Source organism: Chanodichthys erythropterus, chromosome 3 (genome assembly GCF_024489055.1).
Source record: "Chanodichthys erythropterus isolate Z2021 chromosome 3, ASM2448905v1, whole genome shotgun sequence".
Classification (NCBI taxonomy): Eukaryota; Metazoa; Chordata; class Actinopteri; order Cypriniformes; family Xenocyprididae; genus Chanodichthys; species Chanodichthys erythropterus.
In genome coordinates, this window is record NC_090223.1 from 69,198,998 (window position 1) to 69,226,742 (window position 27,745).

The following is a 27,745-nucleotide window of genomic DNA, read 5'->3' on the forward strand; positions in this document are numbered from 1 at the left end:
TTATGTCAAATCAGCATGTCAAATTTCCATATCTATTTTGAAATATGTGATAATATGTTTTGTTTTAATTTAGAATTAATCCAGCTAGTCACACAACCAGGCTTTATAGATCTCACACAAGAGCAAGGAGGGGCCGAAAGGCAGGACCAGGGCGCCACCCCCAGTGAGATTGTATTAAGAAATGGCACCCCGCCTATAACGCCATCATCAAGAAACAATGACGATGTAATATCTAACGCAGACACAATACACCTTACTTCAGATGAAGATCTTCAGGGTGATGACTACGAACCACCCGCAAAGAAAAGAATCATTGGTGTCGTCAGCCCTATGGGGATACATATACCCACGGTAAATGACGGTAAAGAACATTATTCATTATTTTAGGTTCATTGAGTGAAATAATCCTGAAAATATGAAGTATAGGTGAAAATCTTGACGTTATCTGCTATTTTTTACAGAAAGACAAACGTCAGCGAGTGTACTAAGATGGTCTGATTCACAGCTAAATGCTTGGGACCAGGCGTCATGGGCAAGCGAAGATGACACACCAACGAGAGGCGGCCAAACCCCGTATCCATCACAAGAAGAACCAGTAGAACAAGACCAAGAAGATCAAGAAGAAGAAGGAGAAGACGGCAACGTGTCAGTGGCTTCGAGCAATAGTTCATCTCGAGGTCACCAGCGCAGTGAGCGCATTGAAGCAACGCTCAATCATACCCTTACCGAAGTGTTGGCAATACACACGCGTATGGATGGAATTGAAACTCGTTTGGATGATATTATCCGCCTTTTAAATGAGCAGATGACAATGAATGAGAGAGGGTTCGGGTGTGTACTATCTAACGGTAATGAAAATCTGAGAGAGAAAAGACTGATGGTGGATCTTCTATGTGCAACTCACAGAGATGTACAAGAAATCAGACATTTTCACAATTGAATGTTTGTCTGTTTTATTACACTATGATTTGTATATTCTTTCACCTGTTATGAATTTTAAAATTTCCGTCTGAATGTTTTTATATTTTGTAGCAAACCGTTTTGATACCGTTACTGTTTTTGAACAAAATAAATATTAAAATGGCCGATGAGAAATGTTTTTGTGGAGACAAAATGCATTCCTGTCAACCAGACCATTCTCTCACAGAGCTGTTACAGCGTGAGCTTGACTTGCATACTGATAACTCTGACCAAAGGTGTGATAGATTACGACAGATGTTAAATATGTATCCAGAATCTGTAGAAATGTCTTTAAATGATGTTTCGTTACAACGTTCTTATAATTTGGATGATTTAGAAATGTTTGTAGCACAATCACACACCGTTGACCTGTGTGATCGATTACAGAGTTTATTAAATGACAACTCCATACCCAATGTACAAGATGGTGCCGGTCTAAATAATGGCTCAAAATGTAATGATCCTACACTCTCCACAGATAGCGGCGGCAATATCCCTCCATCATCTATCGGTGATGCTACCCCTACCGGTACCGAAAATTCTGATCAGCCAACGTCTGACAACTCAGCTCGCCCAACAGGTAATCAGGCTGTTGAACTCCCGTCCAGTAGTATTACCGATAGACCTCAGACACAACGTCCCGACATTGACGCACTGATTAGACACGGTGGTTCCGTAAACAGATATCATGTTTTACCAAGACCACGCTTCAACAGCGTACAATTGCGTAGGACGATGAATCTGAGAGAAATCAACTCTAATGATTTAGCCTCATATCATAATTTTTTACACAATACCTTCAGCGATATAGTGACGTTTGCGCGAGATATTGGTGGAGACGGGTGTGTTATCAATTTATCCATGTCCGCTCCTTCTTTGAGAACTCCCATTAATACTGTTTTAACATCAGGGAGTAATTATGACGTCGGTATGTTTCTGGATCAATTTGAAAAAGTTTTACAGAGTGACGACCAGATATTGACGGATGACTCGGTCGAGATTGATGCGAACATAGCCATTAACAGACAAGGCGGTGGTCGGGTACGGCGCAAACTCACCGATTTGGCTTGTCACGAGGTGATTAAGCGTAAAAAAATGTCGTTATTCTGCCCGTTAAACATCTCGAATAATCTATGTTTCTCCATCTGTCTCGCTCATTTTCTCAACCCCCACTTACCCGAGAGCGAACTAGAAAGAATGGCGACCATTATCCACAACAATGCGGGGTTCTCCATCCACAATAAAATTGGACTGGACAACATAGCGTCGTTCGAAACCCTGTTAGGTATCAAAATCGTCGTTTTTTACAGACCGACCGCCGGTACGATAGAAACATTCAAAAATCAGGATGAACCTCATCCTAAAACAGTATGCCTCTATCTGCATGACGCTCATTACTACATGATACTGAATTTGACGGCATTCATAGGCGCTGATTACGTGTGTGAATTTTGTTATAAAGGTTACACAAATCGCAGAGATCATCATTGTAACTACGTATGTAACATGTGTCATGACCCCGAATGTCACAGATTCCCTAAAAAACCGGTGCACTGTCCCGATTGCCTGCGTTTCTGTAACTCCGCTTACTGCTACGAAATGCATAAAAAACCTACCCCAGATGGAGGTAATCCTCCGTGCGATGTTATAAAATATTGCAAACTATGCAACAGGCGATACACTGTTGCTAGAAAACCGCACGAATGCGCCCCTCATCGATGTGTACATTGTCACGAAGTTCTTCAACCTCTCGGCGTACATAACTGTTTCATACAGCCTCTTACACCCAAGCAACCCTCCACAAATTGCATTTTCTACGATTTTGAAACTCGTTATGAAAATGGGAAACACGTCGCCAATTTTGTTTGTGCAATCACTTTTAACGGAAAGAGATTTGTAGCCGACGGCGTCGACTGCATCGCGAAGCTAATCACCCGATTCAGGCAACCCAGATATAAAGGGTACTGTTTCATTGCCCATTACGCGTCTAGATTCGACTCCTTTCTAATTCTGGAGTATTTTTGCAAAGCGGGTCTTAAGCTCGACGTCATAATGCAGGGATGTAAATTAATCTTCATGTATGATGACGCTTTTGACCAGCGGTATATTGACAGCTATGCATTTATCCCAATGGCCCTCTCAAAGATGCCTTCTGCGTTAAACCTGAGCACCGTAGAAAAAGGCTACTTCCCACATCTTTTCAACAGAGTCGAAAATGAGAGTTATGTCGGCCCCTACCCTGACAAGAAGTACTACAACTACGATAACATGTCCGATAAGGATCAGGCAAAGTTTGACGCGTGGTACGGCACAACTACTGATAAAGTGTTTAACTTTAAGAACGAGTTGTACGATTACGGCGTGAATGACGTCGTTTTGCTGCGCGAAGGGTGTATGAAATACCGCGAGGCATTCATAGAGTGCACCAAGCTCGATCCATTTGGATTCACGACGTTAGCAAGCTGTAGTATGGGAGTCTTCAAAACACACTATCTCGAAAAAGATACGCTGGCTCTGACGCATAACAATGCATACGTTCAACAGAGTAAGACGTACTCGAGCGCATCGATCGAATGGTTAGAGTTTGTAAAAAAGACTCGAAACGTCGACATTCATCATGCTTTAAACCATGGCGAAGTGTCGGTCGGTCGTTATTTTTTAGACGGCTACTTTGAGCAAAATGGGACTAGGCATGGGTTGGAATACAACGGATGTTTTTACCATGGACATTCGTGTCGCTTTGAACCTCATCAGAGACACCCCCTGTCGGGTGTAACCTATGGGGTTCTCAGGAGTCAGTTTGACGACAAGGTTGAAATTCTGCAGAACGCATACGGTTTACAGATGGAAGTGATCTGGGAATGTGAATGGGACAGGATGAAAAAGACTGACCCTGCTGTGATGGAATTTATGAGCACTTATTCCGCCCCAGAGAGGTTGAAGCCGCGAGAGGCGTTGTTCGGCGGACGTACGAACGCATATAAACTCTACCACAAAACGCGTGAAACTGAGAAAATAAGTTACTTGGATTTTACCAGTTTATACCCGTTTTGTCAGGCTAGAAAAAGCTATCCGATCGGTCATCCTCAAATCATTTTCAAAGATTTTGAACCTATCGAAAATTATTACGGTTTAATAAAAGCTACCGTCTACCCTCCGCGCAAATTATTGCATCCTGTTCTCCCTTACAGATGCAACGGTAAACTGATGTTCCCGTTATGTCGCACATGCGCTTGCGATCAAAACCAAACAACAAACTGCGACCACAACGACGAGGAGAGGGCGCTCGAGGGGTGTTGGGTCAGTATCGAACTTTTAAAAGCCATCGAGAAGGGGTACGTCGTCGCGAAAATAGACGAGGTATGGCACTTTCCGCAACAATCAGACACATTGTTTAGCGAATACGTAAAGACGTTTTTGCGGTTGAAACAACAAGCATCGGGGTACCCGTCAAACGTTGTCACAGACAGTGACAAAGAGACTTACATTCAGAGTTATTTTGAAAAAGAGGGGATACAACTTGATCCTGAACATATCAATCATAACCCCGCACAGAGGTCCATCAACAAATTACTGTTAAACAGCCTTTGGGGGAGGTTCTCGATGAGGGAGGGGCTACCTCAAACCACGCTCGTGAACGATCCCGAACTTTTCACCAGAATAGTTTTTGGCGAAACCGAGACCATGACATATTTCACTTTTGTCTCGGACGACGTAGCGCTTGTCCAACATCGTCCTAAAAAGGGAGACGTTGTTGAGACTCGTGACATTAATGTATTTGTAGGTGCGTTTACAACCGCGCACGCTCGGTTGGAATTGTACCAACTCATGGACAAACTAGGCGACCGTCTCTTGTACTCCGACACAGACAGCGTCATTTTTGTGTCTAGGGACGGTGACTGGGAGCCACCTCTGGGTGATTATTTGGGGGAGCTGACAAATGAGATAGATGACGGTGATTATATCACAGAGTTTTGCTCCAGCGGCCCAAAATCTTACGGTTATCGCACGGTAAAGTGTGCATGAAAGCTAAGGGTATAACGTTGAACGCTAAAAATTCCCAAGCCATCTGTCTGGATAGCCTTATCGGTCTGGTTGACGGTTATGTGACTTTGTCTGATGATACGCAATACATCCTAGCTCACACTGAAAACATTGTGAGGAATAAAAAGACACTCACTTTGCATAACAAGTCAGTCGTTAAAAGGTTTAAGGTGGTGTATAATAAGCGCAGACTTCTGTCCGACTTTACCACCCTTCCTTATGGCTACTGAACCTACGATGCACAGAGGGTACCGGGATGTTTCTGATTTTGATTTCAGACTTCAGTTCCCATTCAGTTGTGTGATAAGTGGACCTTCAAATTCAGGGAAGAGTTATTTTGTAAAAAAACTGTTGGAAAATGGCATGAATTTGATTTCTAAAAAAATTGAAAACATTGTTTTTTTGTATGATTGCTGGCAACCATTGTACGACGAATTACTTAAATTGTATGACATTAAATTTGTGGAAGGAATTCCCCCGTGTCTGGATGATGATGATTTACTACCTGTCAGTAAAACCAACCTACTCATTTTGGATGATTTGATGGGAGTGGCCTGCGGGAACAAGTCTGTCGAAAAGGCCTTTACGCAATTTGTGCACCACTGCAATCTCAGCGTTATATACATCACTCAAAACTTATTTGTCCAAGGTAAATCCAGCAGGACCATTAGCTTAAACACAAATTACTTAATTCTGTTTAAAAACCCGCGGGATGCCAATCAAGTGGCTGTGCTAGGACGGCAGATGTACCCCGGAAACGCAAAATACTTCATGGAGTGTTATCAAGATGCTATGAGTCAACCTTTCGGCTATCTAATGATAGACTATAAAGCAAAAACTCCTGAACAATTTCGCCTCAGAACGGGGTTGCTTTCCAACCACCAAGTGGTTTATCTCCAGAAAAAACGAAGGACGTGACAGTCGCTATGTCGACCAGACTTTGTAAACATCTCCCGCTATTAAAACTGCTACATAAATCGACGCCTAAACAACGCCGTCTTATTTTACAATCGGCATCCGACGAACTCATTTTAACATTGTGCGAAGTCGCTCTTAACATACTCTATGGCACGATTCCTATCAACCGTCAGCAGTACGAAAAACTGAAGAGGAGGAAATCGGAAATTAAATTTGTTACCAATAAAAAAATTGGTATATCTGCCAAGAAGCGCATTTTCAACCAGACTGGCGGTTTTCTTTTACCTCTCCTGAGTGTCGCTGTGCCCTTTATTTCAAGCTTAATAGCGTCTAGACAGGGCTGACGATGGAATACGCCGAGAAGATGTATTTAGTGCCTCAACACCAACTGGAAAAGCTGAGAAATGAAAATGTTCGTGAGAATATTCAACAGACCGTTGAGAACGATCTGGATACAACCATAAGAAGTATTCTACAGAGGTCTGATTTGAATCAATACGAAAAAGCCAAACTCTATACAAACACCCTGAGCAGGTTTTTGGCACTCGTTAAACAAGGCAATCGTGAGAGTAGCGTTTTAACCCTTTCACTACCTCATTCCGAGCCCACCCATAAAGACGACCGTGGTCCTACCGACGATGGCCACAACGGCAATGTGGAAGATGTCGCGACCGAAGTTCTGAAGAATGTACCATCAAGGAGCGCGAAAAATACGCGCTACATATTAGACAAAATGTCTAAAGCTAAAGAGATCAGCGATTGGAACGAGTCGGGGGAGTTTGTGTTCAAGGGTAAAGTTATACCGGGGTCACACATGTTTGATTTGATAAAAAATATCACTGCTCCGCACAAGGTACGGGATGACCAAAGACCCGTAGGATGGACCAAGTTTCTACAAGCATTTGGGGAATTAAACATTCCATTTTCTACAGTGCCGAATCATCATGTTAGACAAACGATTAATTCTTTAAAGAGTAAACCACGCGCCGACGGCACTGAGTATGGCCCCCAAGCTAAAAAGCCAAAAAAGAAAAAATTCCCCCACTCATCGTCTCCGCGATCAGAGGATTCATCGTTTAAGTCGCATTCTTTCGATCGTGGACAGTGGTTAGAATTTTAAGGTTTCTTTATTTTGTTAATATTGGCATAACTAAATGCACTGTTCATGTACCGGATGTTTGCATGTAAAATAAAAGACAAGAAAAAAGATCCCCGTTTAAGCGTTTTTTATTCGTTTATATACTAAACAATCACATTGTTAATTTGATCAATCAACCACAGTCCGTAGAAGTATTACAAGATTGTACACATTGAATACACAGACTTAATTTTTCATTACAAACATTCGGCCTTAATCTTTTCACAAAGAGCCTGACCATTTTATCATTTTTAATATAATCGTCGCTGTAGAGCCTCAGCACATTGTCATAGTCGACACCTCTGGCCATGTGGTACAGAAAAAACACACAGTGCTGTCCGCACGCATCCGATGTAAAATCTTGGACTCGTCTGGCTGAATATAGGGTGGTAGCGGAGTTGGTTGTTAGAAATGTTTTGATGGTGGGTGGAAAGAGATCACTGTCTGGAGGGTTGCCATAACTATCGAAAAAACAACTAGGTCCGTCCTCATCCAAATAAACAGCGGTCCAGTGCTCCCCCGGCATGTGGGCCGGATCCGTATTAATTATCGTCATTGCAGGTAAGTTCGTTATCGGTACCGTAGGGAGTTGATCACACGGTAGAACACCGATAAAATGCGGTTTGCACATGATTTTTTCCATGACGGCGGTGAGTTGTACCGTGTTCATTTCAATAGTAATCGACCAGAACCTGTCTGCGGTTAGAGAGCTCCACGATGCTGTCAAAAACCGCGTAAACTATTAAATTAATAGTGCGCGGCAGTGGGTTTTTGAAACGGGCTTCGAGTCTGATGTTACCCGACTTGACGAGGGAGATGTGCTGACCGCAGTCTTCATCAGGTGTGAGGTTAAAGGCGTAAAGCGCGTATCCGTTCAGAAAATCATCGCGGTCGATAGATAACGGTTGGTTTTTAAGATGTCTACCCGTTGCCATAGCCAGCTGGTAAAATTCACGTACCGCCAGCCCCGCTGCAAAATCGGGTTGCAGCGGCTTTGCAGGGAATTGCTGTCCGTCGACGTAGACTGCCAGGTACTCCAAGTCATAATGTTTAAATGCAAAGGGGTTTTTCCCATAGTTTCCAGTGAATGAATCGTTATCAACCATAGCCAGAACTAAAGATTTTGGCAGGGTTCCTAAAAACAAATTTTCTTGATTTGAAACACGGCTGCCGGCCGGTATGGAGAAATTTTTTAGGCATACCCTGTCTATAGGGTACTTGGCCGTGGCCCCGAGTAAGGCCTGCGCGTGTCCTAGTCTAACGGATGGTGATACGGACACTTTCTTGACAAACAGTGACGCAGTCATGATTTTTAATTTGTAAGCGGGGTCACCAGTTTTCATCAGACAGAATTCATCCTTGCCTCTGATCATGCGAATTTTAATGTCAACGCCGTTCAGCATTAATTTTTCTTGAAAGAAAATGTCGCTGTGAATCGGCGCAAGTAGCTCGACAGTCTTGCTTTCGCTTGTGTATCGAGCTCTTTTTGTCAAGCCGGCGTTAGCGCCCGCGGGATCCGCCACGTCCATCTGACCGGCTGTATCTTTGTAAAACAGCCCCGCGGAGAAGAGTGATTCCAGCGCATCTTTACCGTAATTAATGAGGCTCTCGATTATGGCCCGGTATGGATAGGTACTCGAACTCTGAGATATCAGCCGATCACCAAGACTGACGTCGACTTGCGAAAATATAGTTGCTCCGGGGTAATTTATTAGACCGACCTTTGCGTCGTCCGCTAGGTCGCTGCCATCAGGGGCTGTGATTTTAAGCCGTAGATACACCAAGGTGTTATTTAGGTCCAAATAATCCTCGCCGGTTCCGGCGATAAAAAACTCCAACGGAGCAGAGTCCGATATAGCCGATAATGGAGGAACTTCTAAATAGCTGTTTTTCTCAATAACAGTTTGCGTTAGCGGGACCGTGAATAGGTCCAATTCAGACTTGATGCACTCGCCTGACATGCGGTGTAGTAAGGCCATGTTAGAAAATGGTTCGCTTAACTGATACGTTACGCTTCACAGACTTCTTACGCTTTCTACTACCGACTGCTAACTTCTTGAAGGAACGGGCTGTTTTCTTCTTTTTTGTCACGGTACGACCACGCCTCCTTATACCCGGAGGTTTAGATAGACTCTTTCGTGCCATTACCATCAAGCCTGATCCGCCTTGCGGTTTAGAGTCGTCGTTATTTGATCTCGACAGAGCGTTCGAGACTACGTCTGTCACTATATTTTTGGCGGCCGATTTTAGGTGAGGTTTGGCAATGCTGAACCCTCTTTTGAGAAATGGTATGGCCATCCTAAACAAGCCTCTGAACAATCCACCAAGACCGGCCCCATACATAACTCCGCCCCCGGCGTATCCTGGCAGACCTCCGCCGGCCTGATTTCGGTAATAATTGACATATTCCGCAGCGTTCGTCTCACGGGGGTTATAATAATTCATTTTAAAGAATAGAATGTTTCGACGGTTTAAAGTGAAGTTTTACAACAACTTTTCCGTAAGAAAATGGTATTTCGCAGTTATGATCGTCCTTCAATTCCACGACAATGTCCGTGATGAGCTCCTTGTTGACCGGTACGTAATGAGGTTTGTCGTATCTAACACTAACCGTTTCCTTGTTTTCACCCGATATATGTACGCATCTCAAAAGGGGGACGTGCGAATCCCCGACGGCCTGATATTGGATAATGTCTGTGTAAACGTAGATCGTATAGAGACCCGCGTTAATATCAGCCTGATAAGGGGCGTATGTATTAACACTCGTTGTAAAATCAGCTTCAGCATGGTAGTCCTCACGTCCGAGAGGATCATCCGGCTTCACCCCTAAAATAGTGGCGAGTTTTCCATAGAACCCTACCGCTATGTTACGTATTGCCACTAGATACACCTTGTTTCTCAATTCATCATAACGCAGTTCTCCCTTTTTTGCAAGAACCTTATTTACCTCAAGGATTACATCGTAAATGGTCGCGTAGTATCCACCATTTATTTTTAATTCCTTCCTTACAGTAGTCCCCGATATCTTTCTAATCTTTTTCTTTTCCCCCGGTTTATCTCCTTCCTTTTCCGTCGGGAGTGGGGCCTTGTAAAGCGTGAAACCCCCATCCTTATCACTTAAGGTGTACCAACTTTTAGGATATTCAATTTCAGCAAGCGCAACATCCCATTTTCCTTTCAAGTTGATGGTTGTAGATAGCCTCGTTCTGTAACTAGATATACGGTTTTCAGGATAGACGTCCAAAGATGCGTTGCACGGCAACGTAACATAGAAACCTTGATCTTCCATGATAGTAGCCTTTACATGAATGAACCGATCCGTAATGAGTTTACGCGTTTTAAGGCTTTTGCAAATCCACCAGAGTTTTTTTGTCAATATAGCTATTAAATTTCGACGGCCATCCTAACCATTTCACTAAAACGAGCGTAGACCTCCCCTGTTTTTTCTCCCCTAAAACCTTTTCCACCTTAAACGACTTGTTTTTGCTCACAATGATCTTTTGTAGCTCTTTTTCATAAAAAACTCCGTCGATGATCTCACCGTCGTAATCAGATAGTCTGTAGACAGGTGGTTGACGAGGAATGCATGCGGATATTGTGAAAAATTCCTCCGTGTAGTTCTGCTCATACCCTTTGGCGAATGGCCCTCTCACTTTAGAGATCCTAACAAGATCTCCGACTTTATATTTAAATAAAACCTTTTCATTCTTCTTTATATCACCGTACAAGTTTTGAAACACACTCGCCTCATTTTCTTTGTTGACGTCCAAAGGTCGCATCCTAATACTCCGGTGATAACTGCTGTTGTACCCCTCCATAATATCTTGTAAAACATCTATGTACCGGTGGGAGTTTGTGGCCGTTAAAAATCTCCACATACGACTTTTTAATGTTCGATTAAAACGCTCCACGACGCTAGCTTTCAAATCCGTAGCCGTTGCGAAATGAGTGATGTTATGCTTTTTCATTAAGTCTTGAAAACGCTTGTTAAAAAATTCCGTCCCCTGATCAGTCTGTAATTTCTGCGGTACACGTCGCTCTTTGAGTATAGACTCAAACGCCTTAGTGACCTCTGCACCGCTTTTATTCTTTAGTACACGACACCACGCATACTTGCTAAATACATCGATGCAAGTCAACAAATATTTATTATTATCATTATCCTTGGAATACACAGTCATATCAACGAGATCCGCTTGGAACTGTGCGTCGATACCATAAACCACTACTCTATTGCGTTTGTATTTCACAGGCGCGGTTCTGTGTAATGTGTAAGCGTCCTCGCCGGCAAGCCAATCTGAAACCTCTTTATCGCTTAGACGGACGCCACTATCCTTAAAGACCGTGTCTTTTAGGCGTTTTTTCCCCCCTAATGATCCGGGGTTGGAAGGTGTATAATAAGCATCTTTCATGAGCTCTGCCATGTTATCGGCTCAACCTTTTGCAAAAGAATAAGACAAAGGCTGGTATGCGTTAAACTTTTTATTAAAAAACGTTACAGGATATATGATAGGATATATGATAATGGCAACTATCTCAAAGTAATAAAACAAGAAAATATACATGATAGGATATATGATAGCTATCTCCGAGTAATAAGACAATAAAATAAGAAAGACAAGGTATTACATGCAGAGTATGAAGAGTAAAATTTTGTTAGATACACTCTAACCAGAAAAGAAATTCACGACATGTCTTTAAATCACAATCTAAGAAATGATCAACCGCTGTTTCAATAAAAGGATTTACATCGAAATCAGCATCTTTTAACACCAACTCCTCACAAACATCAGTTACAAAGGCACAGATACATGTGATGTCAGCAAAACGCAACTCTGCTTCACACACTATATCCAGAACATTTCTTAAAACAGAAAGCGGTTCATCGTTATTGGCACATTCGGTGATCATTTTACCCCATGTACATATCACTCCTCGAGCATTTTTCATTACTTTCTTGAGATTCTTTACACGCTTATCTTCATCATCATCATCATCATCATCATCTTCTTCTTCATCATCAGAATTTGAAAATATGATCACTTCTTCCAGCAATCTCTCGAGTTCTCTTCTGTAATGTTCTTTGAACATATTTCCCATAAAATCTTTTAGGCTATATACCAGACCCATGTTGTTAGTGTCGGTGGTGCTGCTGACGGTTTCTTGGTTACTCTCCATCCGTAAGGGGTTTACCCGACCAGATATCGACCGCGTCGTAGACTGCTTTCTTGCACGATTCGTCCACAAGCTCGTCCCTGATTGCTTGCAGCCTGCTGCCGATGTACGGCTCTTCTTTTAATTCATGCAGAATAGCTCCGGTTGTTCCTTGAATTCGTTGAGGGTGCGACTTTAGTCCGCAGCGTTGTAGCGCGTGAGCGATAGCACGGCGAAGGCTGGGTTTAAACAGCTTGCGGGTCAGTTCGTCAAAGTGAGTATCGAAGAAAAATGTCGGTGGTTCAAACAGGCAGGAGTGTTGGAGCTGGCTGGGGTGATCAATGGCACAGCCCTCACAGTCTTCCTTCAACTTGTTGCTGATGATGTGCTGCAGCAGCGCTGCGATCGTGGCTTTCACGGTCTTGAATCCGATATCGGTAAAGCAGCCATCTGTCACGTCAAAATCCTGTTTAGTAGCGAAAGGTGTGTCGGCGTAGAGTTCCGTCAGGAAGGAGAGGTTGCGGTATCCGAGCTCTGTGCAGAATTTATCCAACCATTCTTTCGAAGTGTCCGTTGCAGAAGTGTCCGTTGCAGAAGTGTTTTCTGTTAGAACATGATCCGTAGCATTATCATCAGGATGATCGAGATCGCATTTGTATGAGTTGATGAAGCAGTGCATCTGCTGTGGAGACATGTCTCGAGCCATGGCTTATAAATGAGAAGTGTTAGTGGGTTAGACTTACCCGCTCTTTTAATGGCTGTAGTGAATGGGCGGGGCCGACAGTTCGTACATGTCGCTGCGGGGGCATCTCTCTGGGTGGAACAGGGCCACTTTAATTTTCTTGTAACCATCATGTATGTTGCACCAATTGAACATCTTGTTTATCGCCGAGAAAAAGCCACTCAGCAGATCCAGATCACGCCATGTGAACAAAAACTGCATCTCGTACAGTTTGTCGTGTTCTTCCTTTTCCACAAGGCGTCGGGGTGGGTCACGGAGCTTTGTCTTGTCTTTGCAGCAGAAAATGTAGACATATTCGTCGTCATTCTTCATAGAATGGTCTCCGACCACACGGAACCGGGTATTCGGCACATCACCGTCAAACTCAGAGATGTACAACGGCATCCCCCGGCAGTCATTCAGATCCTTCCAGACACGGCCGTAAAACAGCACCCAGTCTTTCTCATGAAACACCACACACGGATCCCCCCGGTAAAAATCACCGAGGGTATCTGCTGTGTAGAGAGTCACGACTCTGGATGCTTTATGAAAGATGTATCCAAATACCCGCTTATTGGACATTATATTCTCCTTTTTCACGACATCCGTATTGTCATGGAGAAACTTTGTTATACTCGTATGTCTGCAATGTTTTTTTGGTGCCATTTCCAGCCCGTCATATATCGAGTCATCATCGCTATCCATATCAGGAGTTCTAGGTGAGTTTAAATGCGCCATGTCTATGTAGCTCATAGCTCCTCTTCTCATTTTTGCAGAATGTCTGAACCTCTATTTATATAACCCTGTGACGGAATGCGACAGCCCCGAAATATCTGTTCAAACAACCGGGTCAAACGATCATTCGCTCCCGGAGGTCACGGGTCAACAACCAGATGGACAAACACAAACAACATTACATTCATCCTAATATCCGAAGGTCACAGGTCAATGACATCGGGGTCAAAGGTTGTGTTGACACAGTTGGACACTCAAGGTCATGTGGGGAGGGGGACGACATGGGTGGTCCGGAAGGGGGTGGTACCGGAAGCAATAAATCACTTTTTGTCACATGCCTCAGGGTAATAACTACTAATGTTTTCAGGTGGAGTATGTGATAGTTTATAGTTAATTTTTGAATATAACAGCATTTTCATTTTAGGATGGTCTTTTTAAATGCATATTTCAACCACTTGTTTTTTTTTTTTTCTTCTTCTTTTTTTTTCTGAGATTACCTATCTGGGTCTGGTTGGTGGCTTTGACCTGAAAGACACCGTCTGGAGAGTGCTGAAAGCCACTTTTACAACTGCTGTGGCACGTGGTATGAATTGGAGAGGAGTCAATGGGAAGATTGGTGTCCAACGACTGGTTGTAAAGGAAGTTATCATTGGTAAGAACCTTTTTTAGAAGTCATTCTTATTTGTATAGCACTTTGCACAATACAGAACTTTTCAAAACCACTTTACAGAACATCGTATTGTAAATTCTGTTATCTCAGTAATAGTAATAGTCACAAATTCATGGTTTGGTGCTTAAATACCCTAAACACCTTTTCTCTTCCTGCTAAATGCATAAATGTAATTAACAATACAAATAATCAATGTATGAGTCAAATTCACTAAAATTGACGAAAGTTTATTTTCCAAGCATCATTTTATTATATCCACGTAGGGCTGCCCTCGACTAAATATTTTTCTAGTTGCGCTGCATCACAGTTAATGCTTCTCTGCAAGCGCTCTAAGTTTGGGCTGCTTATAATTTGCATTTGGAAACGCAACGTGCACCAACAATCCGTAATAAGAATCGTATATAAATCTGTTGTCAACAAAGAGAAACGTCTGTGGTTTTCTGCAAAAAATAAAAGCTCAGTGGTTTGAAAGCAAGACATCATAAATGTTAGTATTGTAATTTTACTGTTGTTCTGTAAAGAGAATTGAATATTATTGTAACATTATTATTATTATTATTATTATTATTATGAATACATAAGTTCTTTTTTTTTTTTTTACAGTACAATAGTGCATATAATTGCAATATTCAGTCCCTCCAGTTTTTCGCGATTCCGCGTTCGCTTAATACAATGCAAAATCAACAAAATGTCGCATTTTTTTGCAATCCTGCTATAATTCCTAATTTAACCGCAAAATAATCACAAAAATGAAAAAGACCTCACAAAACATTAAATTATAAACACCCAATTGAAATATCTCTAGTTTTAATTAAAGTTTCAATGCATTACGTGGATACAGATGTTGCGCACACGTGATGTCTGTGATCGGTCTGTCAGAAACAGATCTGTGGAATCATAGGAAACACAAGCAGCTAACCATGTCGGAGATGGCTTCAAGGATGATGGCCGCTGGACATGATCGAAATGAAGCAAGCAAAAGTGATTCTAGTATTTTATACTGCTGTGTGGTATGACGATTTAAAGGACAAGTTCGGTATTTTACACTTAAAGCCCTGTTTACAGATCGTTTCTGATGAAATACAATGGTTATGATTGAAATTTGGACAAATGCTGCTGACACGAGAATTTTAGCTTTCTGTGGGATCACCCCCGCCCCCACACACCTTCACAATGGCTGCATAGGTGTACTGGCATAATCCTTCCTTAAAACGCATTAAACTTTCGTTTACAAAGACGTGAAACTCACCGAGTCGTCAGGGATGTTCACTGATATGCTCACACAAAAATCGCTGCAAAAGATGTTTTCCAACAGGTTTTATCGTAGTTTTTGTCCAACTCCACTGACTTTTTTTGCAGCGATTTTTGTGTGAGCGTATCAGTGAACACCCCTGACGACTCGGTGAGTTTCACGTCTTTTTACAAATAAATGATTTGTATCATGTATGACTATTGTGCATCTGACATAATACTATTATGGTAAATGTGATGTCCTAATTATAAAATATAAAAATCGCTAATTTTTTCACAAATTTCTGGAAATTACCACCACAAATTAGTCATTTTGATCGCAAAAATCACCCCCAAAAAATCGTGAAATCCTGGAGGGACTGAATAGTAAGATATCTCTTTATCAATTTAATTAAAATAATAATAATTACAGGGGATGGGGTTAGCTATTCTTGTTTTCCCTCTTTTTTTTGTCATTAGCTGATCACATCCCTGGCTCACTTAAGTGACTGCATTTTTGTTGTTTTGTTTTTGCATAAAGTTATTTTTTATATATTGTCAATCAATCAATAAAGATGTAATCAATATTTTTGCTTGAGATTATCATACTGTCAAAGTATCATACCAGCACATGCCTACACCTCTGTATTTAGTTCATTATCACTGTGTATTTAAAGGATTAGTCCACTTTTAAATAAACTTTTCCTGATAATTTACTCACCTCCATGTCATCCAAGATGTTCATGTCTTTCTTTCTTCAGTCGAAAAGAAATTAAAGTTTTTGATGAAAACATTCCAGGATTTTTCTCCTTATAGTGGACTTCAATGGGCACCAAACAGTTGAAGGTAAAATTACTTTCACTGCAGCTTCAAATTGTTCTACATGATCCCAGACGATAAATAATGGTCTTATCTAGAGAAACAATCACTCATTTTCTAAAAAAGAAATAAAATTGTATACATTTCAAACAGAAATGCTCATCTTGAACTAGCTCTCTTCTTCTCTATTTGAATTCCAGCAGTGTAGACACTGCTAAGTGTATTACTGCCCTCCACAGGTCAATGTTTGAACTAATTGTTATATACTATTGAACTAGCATACTGCATATAACAATTAGTTCAAACATTGACCTGCGGAGGGCAGTAATACATTTAGCAGTGTCTACACTGCTGGAATTCAAATAGAGAAGAAGAAGAGAGCTATTTCAAGATGAGCATTTAAGGTTAAAACTTATATAATTTTCAATTTTTTTTTAGAAAATGAGCAATGGTTTCACTAGATAAGACCCTTATTTCTCATCTGGGATCGTGTTGAACAATTTGAAGCTGCAGTGAAACTAATTTGGACCTTCAATCGTTTGGTGCCCATTCAAGTCCACTATAAGGAGAAAAATCCTGGAATGTTTTCATCAAAAAACTTTAATTTCTTTTCGACTGAAGAAAGAAAGACATGAACATCTTGGATGACATGGGGGTGAGTAAATTATCAGGAAAAGTTTATTTAAAAGTGAACTATTCCTTTAAGTTCCTCCTTGCATTCAGTACTTGGCTGTTTGTGCGTTTGTGCTTGCACGCTGTCTCACATCATTGTGTTTGAGTTTATTTTGTGTTAGTAAAAACACTTCTATTTGAATCTTCTTCATCATCTTTGGACTTAAACGTGACATTTATGCTATCTGTGTTGGTGTGTTTTTACATTAAAGTGTTCATATCTTTTTTAAAGCAGAATACATGCAGTGTTGTAAATTCTAACTGGTTGGTGAAAAAGTATTCTAAAAATATATTCTAAAAACAAAATCTAAATTATTTGTCATAAGAAATGATGGTATTATTATGGCCCACAAACTGAAAAATACAATTTGCAATTCTTTTTGAAAATATACTGCAAATGTTTTTTTTTTTTTTTTTTTTCATACAGTGGTTAATAATTGCAATTAAAATATTAAAGGAAATAATTTACATTTATTGATTTTTTTTCTTTTTCTTTTTTTTTTTCTATTATCCTCCAGCGCTAGCTTCCAGGTTGTATTGCTGCTAACATTATTTAAATTTATCTTCATTGCAGGTGCAGTCAGGCAGAATCCCCTTACTGAAAAAGCCTCAAATAAAGACATCAACACACATCTCAACTTACCTTTCAAGTTTCTTTAACTTTATCAATTTCTCTTTAAAATTCTCTGTACAAGTTACATGATTTTTTTTCCTGTGATTTTTATTACTCTCAGAGTTGAACATAACATTAATACATGCTTTAAAACATGAATTTTGGTGTAAAAAAATAAATAGTCTAAGACTCTTTGAATGTTATTTATATTATTAATATTTATTCTTAATGTTTTCAACTGAATTCCACTTAAATTAAGTACAACTGAGTAGCTGTAATATTTATTCTTAAATGTATTCTTAAATGTTATATTTATTCTTAAAGCTGTAATTATTTGAACACTTGTTGAAAGTAAATTGTTTTGAGTATACATTTGTTGTTTAGTGTTTCATTTACCTTTGAGTTAATAAGACTTTTACATACTGTCAGCTGCATGTGGGCCACATAGGGGCTGTTAGATTTTAACAAAACTCAACCATACTAAAATTGCATATAAGGCTCACATATGGGCCATATTAAATTGTATTATTTGGCTCATGCTTGGTGGAGTTATGGCACTCCTTTGGTTCAGTTCTGGCAAAGAAGAAGTGTGCCATATTTGGGCCACATACAATTATATTTGGCTCATGCTTGGTGGACTTATGGCACTGCTTTGGTTCAGTTCTGGCAAAGGAGATGTGGGCCATATCTGGGCCGGCAAACACAAACTAATCTGGGCCACAGCTCAGCTGTTTATCTGGCCCACATCTTTGCCAAAGGAAATTTGCTGACTGGGTTGGGCTTGACTGAGACCTGGATTCGTCCAGAGGACTCAGCAACCCCTGCTGCTCTCTCTAACAACTTCACTTTCTCTCATACCCCTCGCCAATCTGGGAGGGGTGGGGGCACAGGTCTTCTCATTTCTGACAATTGGAAATACTCGACTCATTCGTCTCTGTGCAACTACAATTCATTTGAATTTCATGCTATTACAATCTCAATTCCTGTCAAAATTCATTTTGTAGTAATTTATCGCCCCCCAGGCCAACTGGGTACCTTTGTAGAGGAACTGGACATGCTGTTGTCCTCATTCCCAGAGGATGGTAGCCCACTTGTAGTTTTTGGCGATTTCAACATTCATCTAGAGAAGCCTTATGCTTCTGACTTCCACTCTCTGCTAGCCTCATTCGATCTTAATCGGCTCATAACCACAAGTACACACAAATCTGGCAACCAACTTGATCTCATTTACACTCGCAACTGCATCACCGACAACATTCTGGTAAAACCTCTGCACTTTTCTGATCATTTTTTCATTACTTTTAATCTTCAACTCCCCATTTGTTCACCACCAACCCCGCTACCAGTTACCTTCAGACGAAACCTGCGCTCTCTTTCTTCTTCTCATCTTTCCTCTACTGTATCATCCTCCCTTCCCTCACCCTCACAATTCTCATCTCTGGATGTGAATACAGCAACAGACACTTTATGTTCCACATTAACTTCTTCTCTAGATAGTATCTGTCCTCTGTCATCCAGGCCTGCACGTGCCACTCCCTCTAATCCCTGGTTATCTGATGTTCTTCGTGAACATCGGACCAAACTCAGGGCTGCAGAGAGGAAGTGGCACAAATCAAAAGATCAATTTGACCTTTGTAGCTATCAGTCTCTGCTCTCATCCTTTTCTGCTGAAATTCATGCTGCTAAATCCTCCTATTTCCACAACAAAATCAACAGCGCTTCAAACACACGCACACTTTTCAAAACATTCAACTCTCTCCTCTGTCCCCCTCCACCACCACCCACCTCATCCCTTACTGCTGATAATTTTGCTACATTTTTCACTGACAAAACATCTACCATCAGCAGTCAGTTCTCCGCTCCACACACACAGGAACTCAGACCAACCACACACACAGCCACACACCTCCTCTCTTCATTCTCTCCCCTCACTGAGACAGAAGTATCCAAACTTCTCCTCTCCAATCATCCTACTACCTGCCCTCTAGATCCCATCCCCACACACCTTCTACAAGCCATCGCTCCCACACTTTTACCAGCACTGACACACATCATCAACACATCTCTCCACACTGGCACTTTCCCTTACACATTCAAACAGGCTCGGGTAACCCCACTGCTTAAGAAACCCACATTAAACACGTCTCTTGTAGACAGCTACAGACCTGTTTCTCTCCTACCATTCATAGCAAAAACACTTGAACGAGTTGTTTTCAACCAGGTGTCATCTTTCCTCTCACACAGCAACCAATTGGATGTCAATCAATCTGGTTTCAAGAGTGGCCACTCGACTGAGACTGCACTGCTGTCGGTCACTGAATCCCTGCGGATTGCAAAGGCTGATTCCAAATCATCAGTCCTCATTCTGCTCGATCTATCAGCTGCCTTTGACACAGTGAATCATCAGATCCTTCTGTCCACCCTCTCATCACTGGGCATCACAGGTACTCCACTTCTCTGGTTTGAATCCTATCTCACAGGAAGGTCTTTCAGGGTTGCCTGGAGAGGGGAGGTATCCAAAGCTCATCAGCTGACCACGGGTGTTCCTCAGGGTTCAGTTCTTGGACCCCTCCTCTTCTCCATTTACACTACATCACTTGGTCCCATCATTCTGGCACATGGTTTCTCCTACCATTGCTATGCTGATGACACACAACTCTTCCTTTCATTCCATCCAGACGATCCCACAGTAGCTGCTCGAATCTCAAGCTGTCTGGCGGACATCTCGGCATGGATGAAAGAACATCATCTACAGCTCAACCTGGCTAAGACTGAGCTTCTCGTCTTCCCTGCCAATCCGACTCTAAATCACGATTTCAGCATCCAGCTAGGCACATCCTCAATTACCCCATCAAATTCGGCCAGAAATCTTGGAGTAATCCTTGATGATCAACTGACCTTCAAAGACCACATTGCAATGACAGCTCGGTCATGCAGATTTGCACTATACAACATCAGGAAAATCAGGCCCTTTCTAACAGAACATGCAACACAACTTCTGGTCCAGGCTCTGGTCATTTCTAGGCTTGATTACTGCAATGCACTTCTGGCTGGACTGCCATCATGCACAATCAAGCCTCTACAAATGATTCAGAACGCAGCAGCACGTCTCGTCTTCAACGAGCCCAAAAGAGCCCACGTCACGCCTCTCTTCATCTCTCTTCACTGGCTACTACCACTTGCTTCTCGCATCAAATTCAAGGCGTTGACGCTTGCTTACAGATCTACCACAGGCTCAGCACCCTCCTACTTCCACTCACTCTTACGAGTCTACACTCCTACCAGAAACCTGCGCTCATTAAAGGAGCGAAGGCTTGTGGTACCATCACAGAGAGGCACGAAATCACTTTCCAGAACATTCTCATTCACTGTCCCTTGCTGGTGGAATGATCTTCCTGCCTTCATCCGGAATGCGGAATCCCTGGCAATATTCAAAAGACAGCTGAAAACCCATCTCTTTCGTGAGCACTTAACCACAAATTAAAAAAAAAAAAAAAAAAAAAAAAAAAAACTTCTTATTCCTATCCTTTCACTTCCTCTAATCCCTCTCTATTGTAGCTTATGATAATCTGAGCACTGCCTATAACTTGTATTATGAGCACTTCTTGTCTATACACAATATAGCACAAGCAGGCAGTCACTGGGAACAAGCTGTAGTGTGTGTGCAGTGACTGAAGGAGGAGCCTAGGCATTTGTGACATCTCAAAATGCAGGAATTCAAAACGGCTCGTTTTCAGGCACAGCTTCTAAATCTGTTCTAAATATAGGCAGTGTGCGTTTGTCTGACAATCGTCAGTGTAGACACTTACAAGGTAAATACGTAGCACCTAGACCTTCATTATGATAATAAAAGCCAGAAAATATCGATTTTGACAATATGTGACCTTTAAGACAAAATTATCAGGTATATGGAGTTCATATCTTACCGGTGACCATGATTGATATTTCTTTACTCTTTGTATTTGTTTTATAGGACACTGTTAAGATATGAACTCCATTTACCCAATTATTTTGTCTAAATTAGGGACTTCCCAAAACTTGTGAACTCAGAAATTTAACTAAAATGAACTTTTCAAGAACTTTACCCAACACTGAATGCAAAGGTTAATCTAAATTAGAATTAATAAACAAAAACATAATACCAAATGTACCTTAACATATCTTTGAGCAAGATAATTGTGAAGATTTAACTTTTTCCTTAGGTTCCATCCACGAACATGGATAGTGATCATATCTGTGCGTGCTGAGAAAAAAAAAAAGAACAGATCCATTTTAAATATTGCACATATTTAACAATGACTTTAATTAAACCCAACGACTCACCAGATTTGGTCATATATTTTGTTGTCAATGCAGCACGAGACATAAATGAATTGACTGCTTCCACTTCCTCCCCGACAGTCAAACCTGCATTAGTAGGAAATATAAAAAAAGTTAAGGAACAGATCCATTGGGGTACGAGTGGCATAGTGGTCAAAGTTGCTGCATTAAATTACGATATGGACATTTAACCTGTCTATGAGAATAATCCAATGACAGGTTTATCAGTAGATACTCTAAAGCAGGGGTCTCAAACCGGTTCCACAGAGGGCTTAGTGTATGCTTGTTTTTGGTCTTTCCCTTCAATTAGTGACCAATTAAGATCCTAACCAATTAGTGACCTACTCAGTCTGGTACAAGGTAAAAGAGAAAACCTGCATACACTAGGCCCTCAATGGAACAGGTTTGAGACCACTGCTCTAAAGTTAAAACTCACCAGCTCCCTCTTGGTTGCGGCCACCCCACTCCACCTGTTATGCATAATCATTGCAGCATTGTATCAAAATTACTCATATAATAATCATTATGTATTTAGAATTAAAAATAAATATATAATCAATACAATTACCTCACATTTGGTTGAATGACCTTTTGCATGCATAACTGATAAGAATGGTCGCATTTGCAAAAGATACTCTAGATCAGGAAAGGCCTCACACACTCTTTTTAAGTATGGGTAATATTTGCACATTACATCAGTGCAGACAAACTCAATCTTTTGTGTCTTGCCAAGCTCTTTTTGAAGATAAAGAGGGTATGCAAACACTTCTCCACGGTACATCTGTAGTCCTGTTACAAAAGAGTTAGTTCAGAATTCTAGTATAATCAAAGACAAGAAAGTCTTGGTTAGCTTGGGTTCATCAGAGTGCTGAACCTACCATTCAAAAGAATGCAGTGTCTACAGACTGAAATCATCACACCCTCTTCATCAAGTTTGGATTGAGACTTCTTGTTAGACTCACTACCAGCTTTAAAGTGTGAGTTTCCACAAATGGGTCGGCCTGGTGACTAAGAGAATATTTTCACAAACAATTATTATTGTTGTTAAATCATCATCATAGATCATCATAGATGACCTGTAAGTTGTACATGATAAAATTGTCTCTTATGACTGAGGCATTAATTGATTATATTTTTCCATAACTTACAGTTTTGATTTTGTCTCTAATAGTTTGCAAAAACTCTGCAACCTCTTCATTTTTGGCAAAGAAGGTTCCGTCAAAATATGGATTTTCATTTATCCTACAAAAATACAAAAAACACTGAATGGACTCTGACAGGTTTAGGTTTTTTTAGGTTTTTTTAAAGATAAATTACTTTGTTAACTTACCCGTTGCGATTAAACCTGTACATTTTCCTGTTCCCATCAAGAGACACTGCCAGCATATCCTGACTGCAAGCTGGGCAGGAGAAATGGTGTTTCCATCTCATGTCTACAGTACGTCCATTCCAGAAAACTGCGCTGAAAACAGTCCACTGATATTGTACCAACCTAGTAAACATAAAATAGACTAGTTATGGTGAGAGTTGCTTAAGAAGTAACAGATACATTTTTGCATTGTACTATACAGTACAACCTGACTTCTCCTAATCATGATTCCACAACATTTCCTTTCCTTGCACATCTAGCCAAAACTTTCTTATTTATAAAACAAACCTTTTTGTCAATGGCTATAACCCCCCTCACCCATTTATCCTCTACATTATTACATTTTGTTTAAATCTTACTTACTCTGCCAGAACGCATTGAGCGGCTTTGCAGCATTCTCACAAAGGCCTGTCTGGATAGGCCAGGTGCTGTGACTTTAAAGTCTTCAAAGGTACTGAACAGGTCGACAGTGTAAACTGTTTGAAACTCAATGGTTCCAGGCCAGTACCTATTTAATATAAGGTCTTTGACCTCAGGTGTCCACGATTTTAGGCAAGACTTACAGGTTACCAAAGGAAGGGAGAGATCATAGCGACCTGTTGGGTCAAACAGAGATATTCATCATAACCATACATTCAACTATACAAAGCCTTTGTACTTGCTTTACACATTTTATGTTGTAAGTTAAACAAAGGTAAGCACCATTAATATTTATGAAGATAATGGCACGACCAGCATTCACTGAAACATCCTCAGCACCACAACAGCAAATTTTGTTTGGCAAAGCGATCGGTAGGAGACAATCTGGAAAAACAGACATCAATATTAATTGTAGCAGTTTACACTTGATATGTAATGTAATCCAATCCATATAGCGGTCACATACCTTGCTCACTAACTACATGTTCACCAGTGCTGTCTTTTGTAACGATGCATTTCGGTGACATGGCTTTGTAAAAGCCTCCCACAAATGACTCCCTGTTGTGTAGAACATACTGGTGATGCACTGACACATCACAGTTACTGCAATACAGTTCTTTGGGGAGGCAGTCTCTGCATCGAATAACAGCCTCTTCCACATGACACTGTTGGCAAGCTTGTTGAGGTGTCCTTCCGCTTGTTAACATGGCTTGTAAAAGATGTGGTCTTGATTTTTGCCACTTTTCGTCACATAGTTCATGCCGCAAACCCCAGGTCCGTATGCTGTAAGTTTCTGATGGATAAATGTCTGGGCTGTCTAAGCTCTCCTTGAGTTCTTGAATATTTTTGTCTTTAGAGGAGAGGGATAAATGGGGTTAAAGTATTTCAAAGTTTTTTCCAGCCCTGTACTAAATGGCGTCAGCCATAGAATTTTCATATCCTGTAAAATACAAAATTAGTTATGTACATATATTGTATCTGACATTGTCTCTTACCAATCAATTGAAGTGTCTCCTCAAACCGTCGAGGTGAAGTGCCTGTGTGGGAATACATACAATAGGTACACAATACAATCAGCAAGAATACATGCAGTGCTAAAATGTACAACAGTTGTGCATGTTGTTAGTTATAAAAAATAATAATAGTATATTCTCACCATCTGTTGTATCAGCAACGTCTTCTGATGAATCTTCATATTGAGGTCGTGTCGACCTCATTCGACATTCAGATGTGACTGGACAATCATATGAAAACTTTGGAGAATGTCTAAAAATTCATGACAATTTAGAGGAATGCCGCTTATAATTGACATAACACATACTATCTCTTGAGGGAGTTCTCAATAGTCGATTCTCAATAGTCAATCGTCCCAACTGGTCCCTCTTTCTCCACCGCACTGAGTCAATGTTCTTCCTCCTACATTTGGCCTTACATGGATCCTTCTGGAATAAATGTACGGATTAATAAATTGCAGCTAAATGAAATTGTACTCATTGAATTGTATAGTCTAGTATGGAAATAAATGGCAACAGTTATCATTTTTATAATTGCATCCGTTTTGAGAATGTGTGTGTCTAGTTACATTTATTTATATTTGAGTAAATCCAGTTCATATTTGGGTTCAGATGGGTAACTTAAATCTATGCTCAAAAGCATTTCTCAAGAATATATCTGTAAAGGTTATTCATTGGAGTCTATTAAATATAACAAAAATTGATATCTCACTAGAAAGGCACTGCAAATGTTCATGCAGCAATGTCCAACATAACATTAACCTATAACAGTTGTTCCCAAAATTTTTATGTGACTGTAGCCAAAGTACCTCTTTAGTACCCTAATATAAATATGCCTACGTGTCTTGAACATTGTGTACAATAAATTTTTATATTTTTTTTATTGTTTTTTATACATTGTACAAAACATATAAAAAATAAAATGTATATGTTACATTTACCTGTGATAAGCGAATAGGTATATTTTATAATTGTTTATACAATTGGCATAATTTAAATTGCGAACTGTCAACGAAACTGCTGGAGTAACATCCTGGCCTGACAACAGATTACCCTGTGGTGTGTCTTCAGCCTGTTAAATCCTCATTAGTTTTTGTTGTTGCTGTAGTTTTTGGTGTTTTATTTAAAGAAGACAACACCCTTACAAAAAAACACATGAATTTCACATGTGAACGCATGTGATCACATGTGGATGCATGTGAAGTGTATAAAAACCACATGTAATTTAATTGGGACATATTGCTATATTTCAACATGTGAAATCATGAATCACATGTGAACGCACATGTGAATCATAGGCGTAATTTAACCCCCCCCTCCCCCCGTAAATAATCAAAACTGACCAGTGCAACCCCCCCAAAAAAAATAAAAATAAAAATAAAAATCTTATCATAATGATGAATGAAAATTATTAACTTAGATCTCAGCCCCCCCCCCAATGTGGAACCCAAAGTTACACCCTTGGTGTAAACACACGTGTGAATGTGAAGTGTTTAAAAACCACATGTGATCACATGTGCTTTTTCACATGTAAAATGCATTTGTTTTTTGTTTTCTGTAAGGGGCAGTTTTGCCCTCAGGCCCTTGCCTGGAAAACCTGTCTGTTGCTAAAGCCAAACCTTCCATGGGTGCTGCCTGCTAACACTAAGCATTGAACAATAAAGTACATGCACAATTATGTTTATTGTAGATGATGTGCACATCGCTTCCTAAATATAAAGGAACTGGACAATATATTTGTGAGGTATTTTGGAAGTTACTCAAATTTCACTATTTTTATTGCTTTGCTAAAATGTTCAGACACAAATGAATGTGTATCTTCAGTATTGGTCACTCAGACTGAATGAAATGCATCAACTTCTGTGTTGGAGAGAACAGATGTATTCTGTAGCAGGTTGGTGGAGTTTTATGCACACCATTGTATTTCAAGATGCTAAATATCTCACTGGTAGAGGAACATTGTAGAGTTTTTCCTCATTCCTCAACTTCTAGAAGACTTTGTTGGCTGTTAGGTTGAGGATTATATAAATTCAAAACAGAACACAACCAATATGAATACATATGCGGAGTGTCCACGCATAGTGGTTGAAAATATATATACAGGTGCATCTGAAGTCAGCACATGATTGTGGTTGTACTGAACCAGATTGAGAGATAAAAAGTCTTTGCAAATGCTTCTCAGGTTGACATTTCTGTATTAGAAAATCTGTATTCTAATTTTTTGAGATACCATATCTTTGATTTCTATAAGCTGCATTAACACACACACACACACACACACACACACACACACACACACACACACACACACAAAATGGGTTACCCAATTTTTCAGCATAATCAAATTCTAATGTTCAATCCACACTTTAAGTGTTATCTTGTTGATAACAGGGTACGAGATGGTCTGATTCTTTTCACAGCTCATTCAACATGGAAGACTTAAGTCAGAACATATATGCAATGGTTACATATATTCACACTTAACAACTTTGATGGACCCTAACTACAATTTGCACTGAGATCCCTGGCATAGTATAATAGTAAGAACGCTTACAAATATGAAATGTGTCCCCTCCAACATCTCATTTAGTCCAACGCCCCAGTGGCAGTTCTAGAACATTTAAACTGGGGGGCCAAGCTGGGGCCAGTTGTACTGTTAGGGGGGCCAGTTACAATATACATTATTGTTTAGGCTGGCCACATGCAGGGGGTCCAAGCTTGTTCTCACAGGGGCAATAAATACAGTACTTTTTTTGCTAGAATAATTTGCAAACAATTATTTTCCTTAAAATATTTTGAATGCATTTGGCTTAAAGGCCATTTGTCACATTATCACTCCATTTAAATTGAGAGTGGAAACAGCTAAATACGTGCTAATAAACTGTAAGTCTCATTCTGTATTTCAGATTTATTTTACAAGACGACTGATACTTTGTCCAAATTTGCAAT

At 40.4% G+C, this 27,745-nt stretch overlaps 2 protein-coding genes across 2 annotated transcripts in view; both read right to left on the reverse strand.

The window, feature by feature from the left end:
* The window catches only part of LOC137006233 (zinc finger protein 135-like), a 160,718-nt gene that overhangs the window by 36,346 nt on the left and 96,627 nt on the right, over positions 1–27,745 (reverse strand). The gene's annotated exons all lie outside the window — the stretch shown is intronic.
* LOC137014423 (uncharacterized) lies at positions 21,224–24,490 on the reverse strand. Its single transcript, XM_067378728.1, has 10 exons — positions 24,250–24,490; positions 23,872–23,959; positions 23,325–23,486; positions 23,143–23,236; positions 22,873–23,002; positions 22,563–22,783; positions 22,431–22,464; positions 21,998–22,081; positions 21,826–21,917; positions 21,224–21,283 (listed from the first exon to the last, which is right to left on the reverse strand). Exons 1-10 carry the CDS (start codon positions 24,488–24,490, stop codon positions 21,224–21,226), a joined length of 1,206 nt encoding a protein of 401 aa, XP_067234829.1.

What these genes read in the sequence shown, in the direction of transcription:
- LOC137014423 (XM_067378728.1), bottom strand. Translation starts at nt 24,490, where the DNA reads ATGTTAACAAGCGGAAGGACACCTCAACAAGCTTGCCAACAGTGTCAT. An exon ending in ACATGTAGTTAGTGAGCAAG is followed by an intron (nt 23,960 to 24,249) that starts GTATGTGACCGC and finishes TTGACCCAACAG; the next exon opens with GTCGCTATGATCTCTCCCTT. An exon ending in TACAGGTTTAATCGCAACGG is followed by an intron (nt 23,237 to 23,324) that starts GTAAGTTAACAA and finishes GTATTTTTGTAG; the next exon opens with GATAAATGAAAATCCATATT.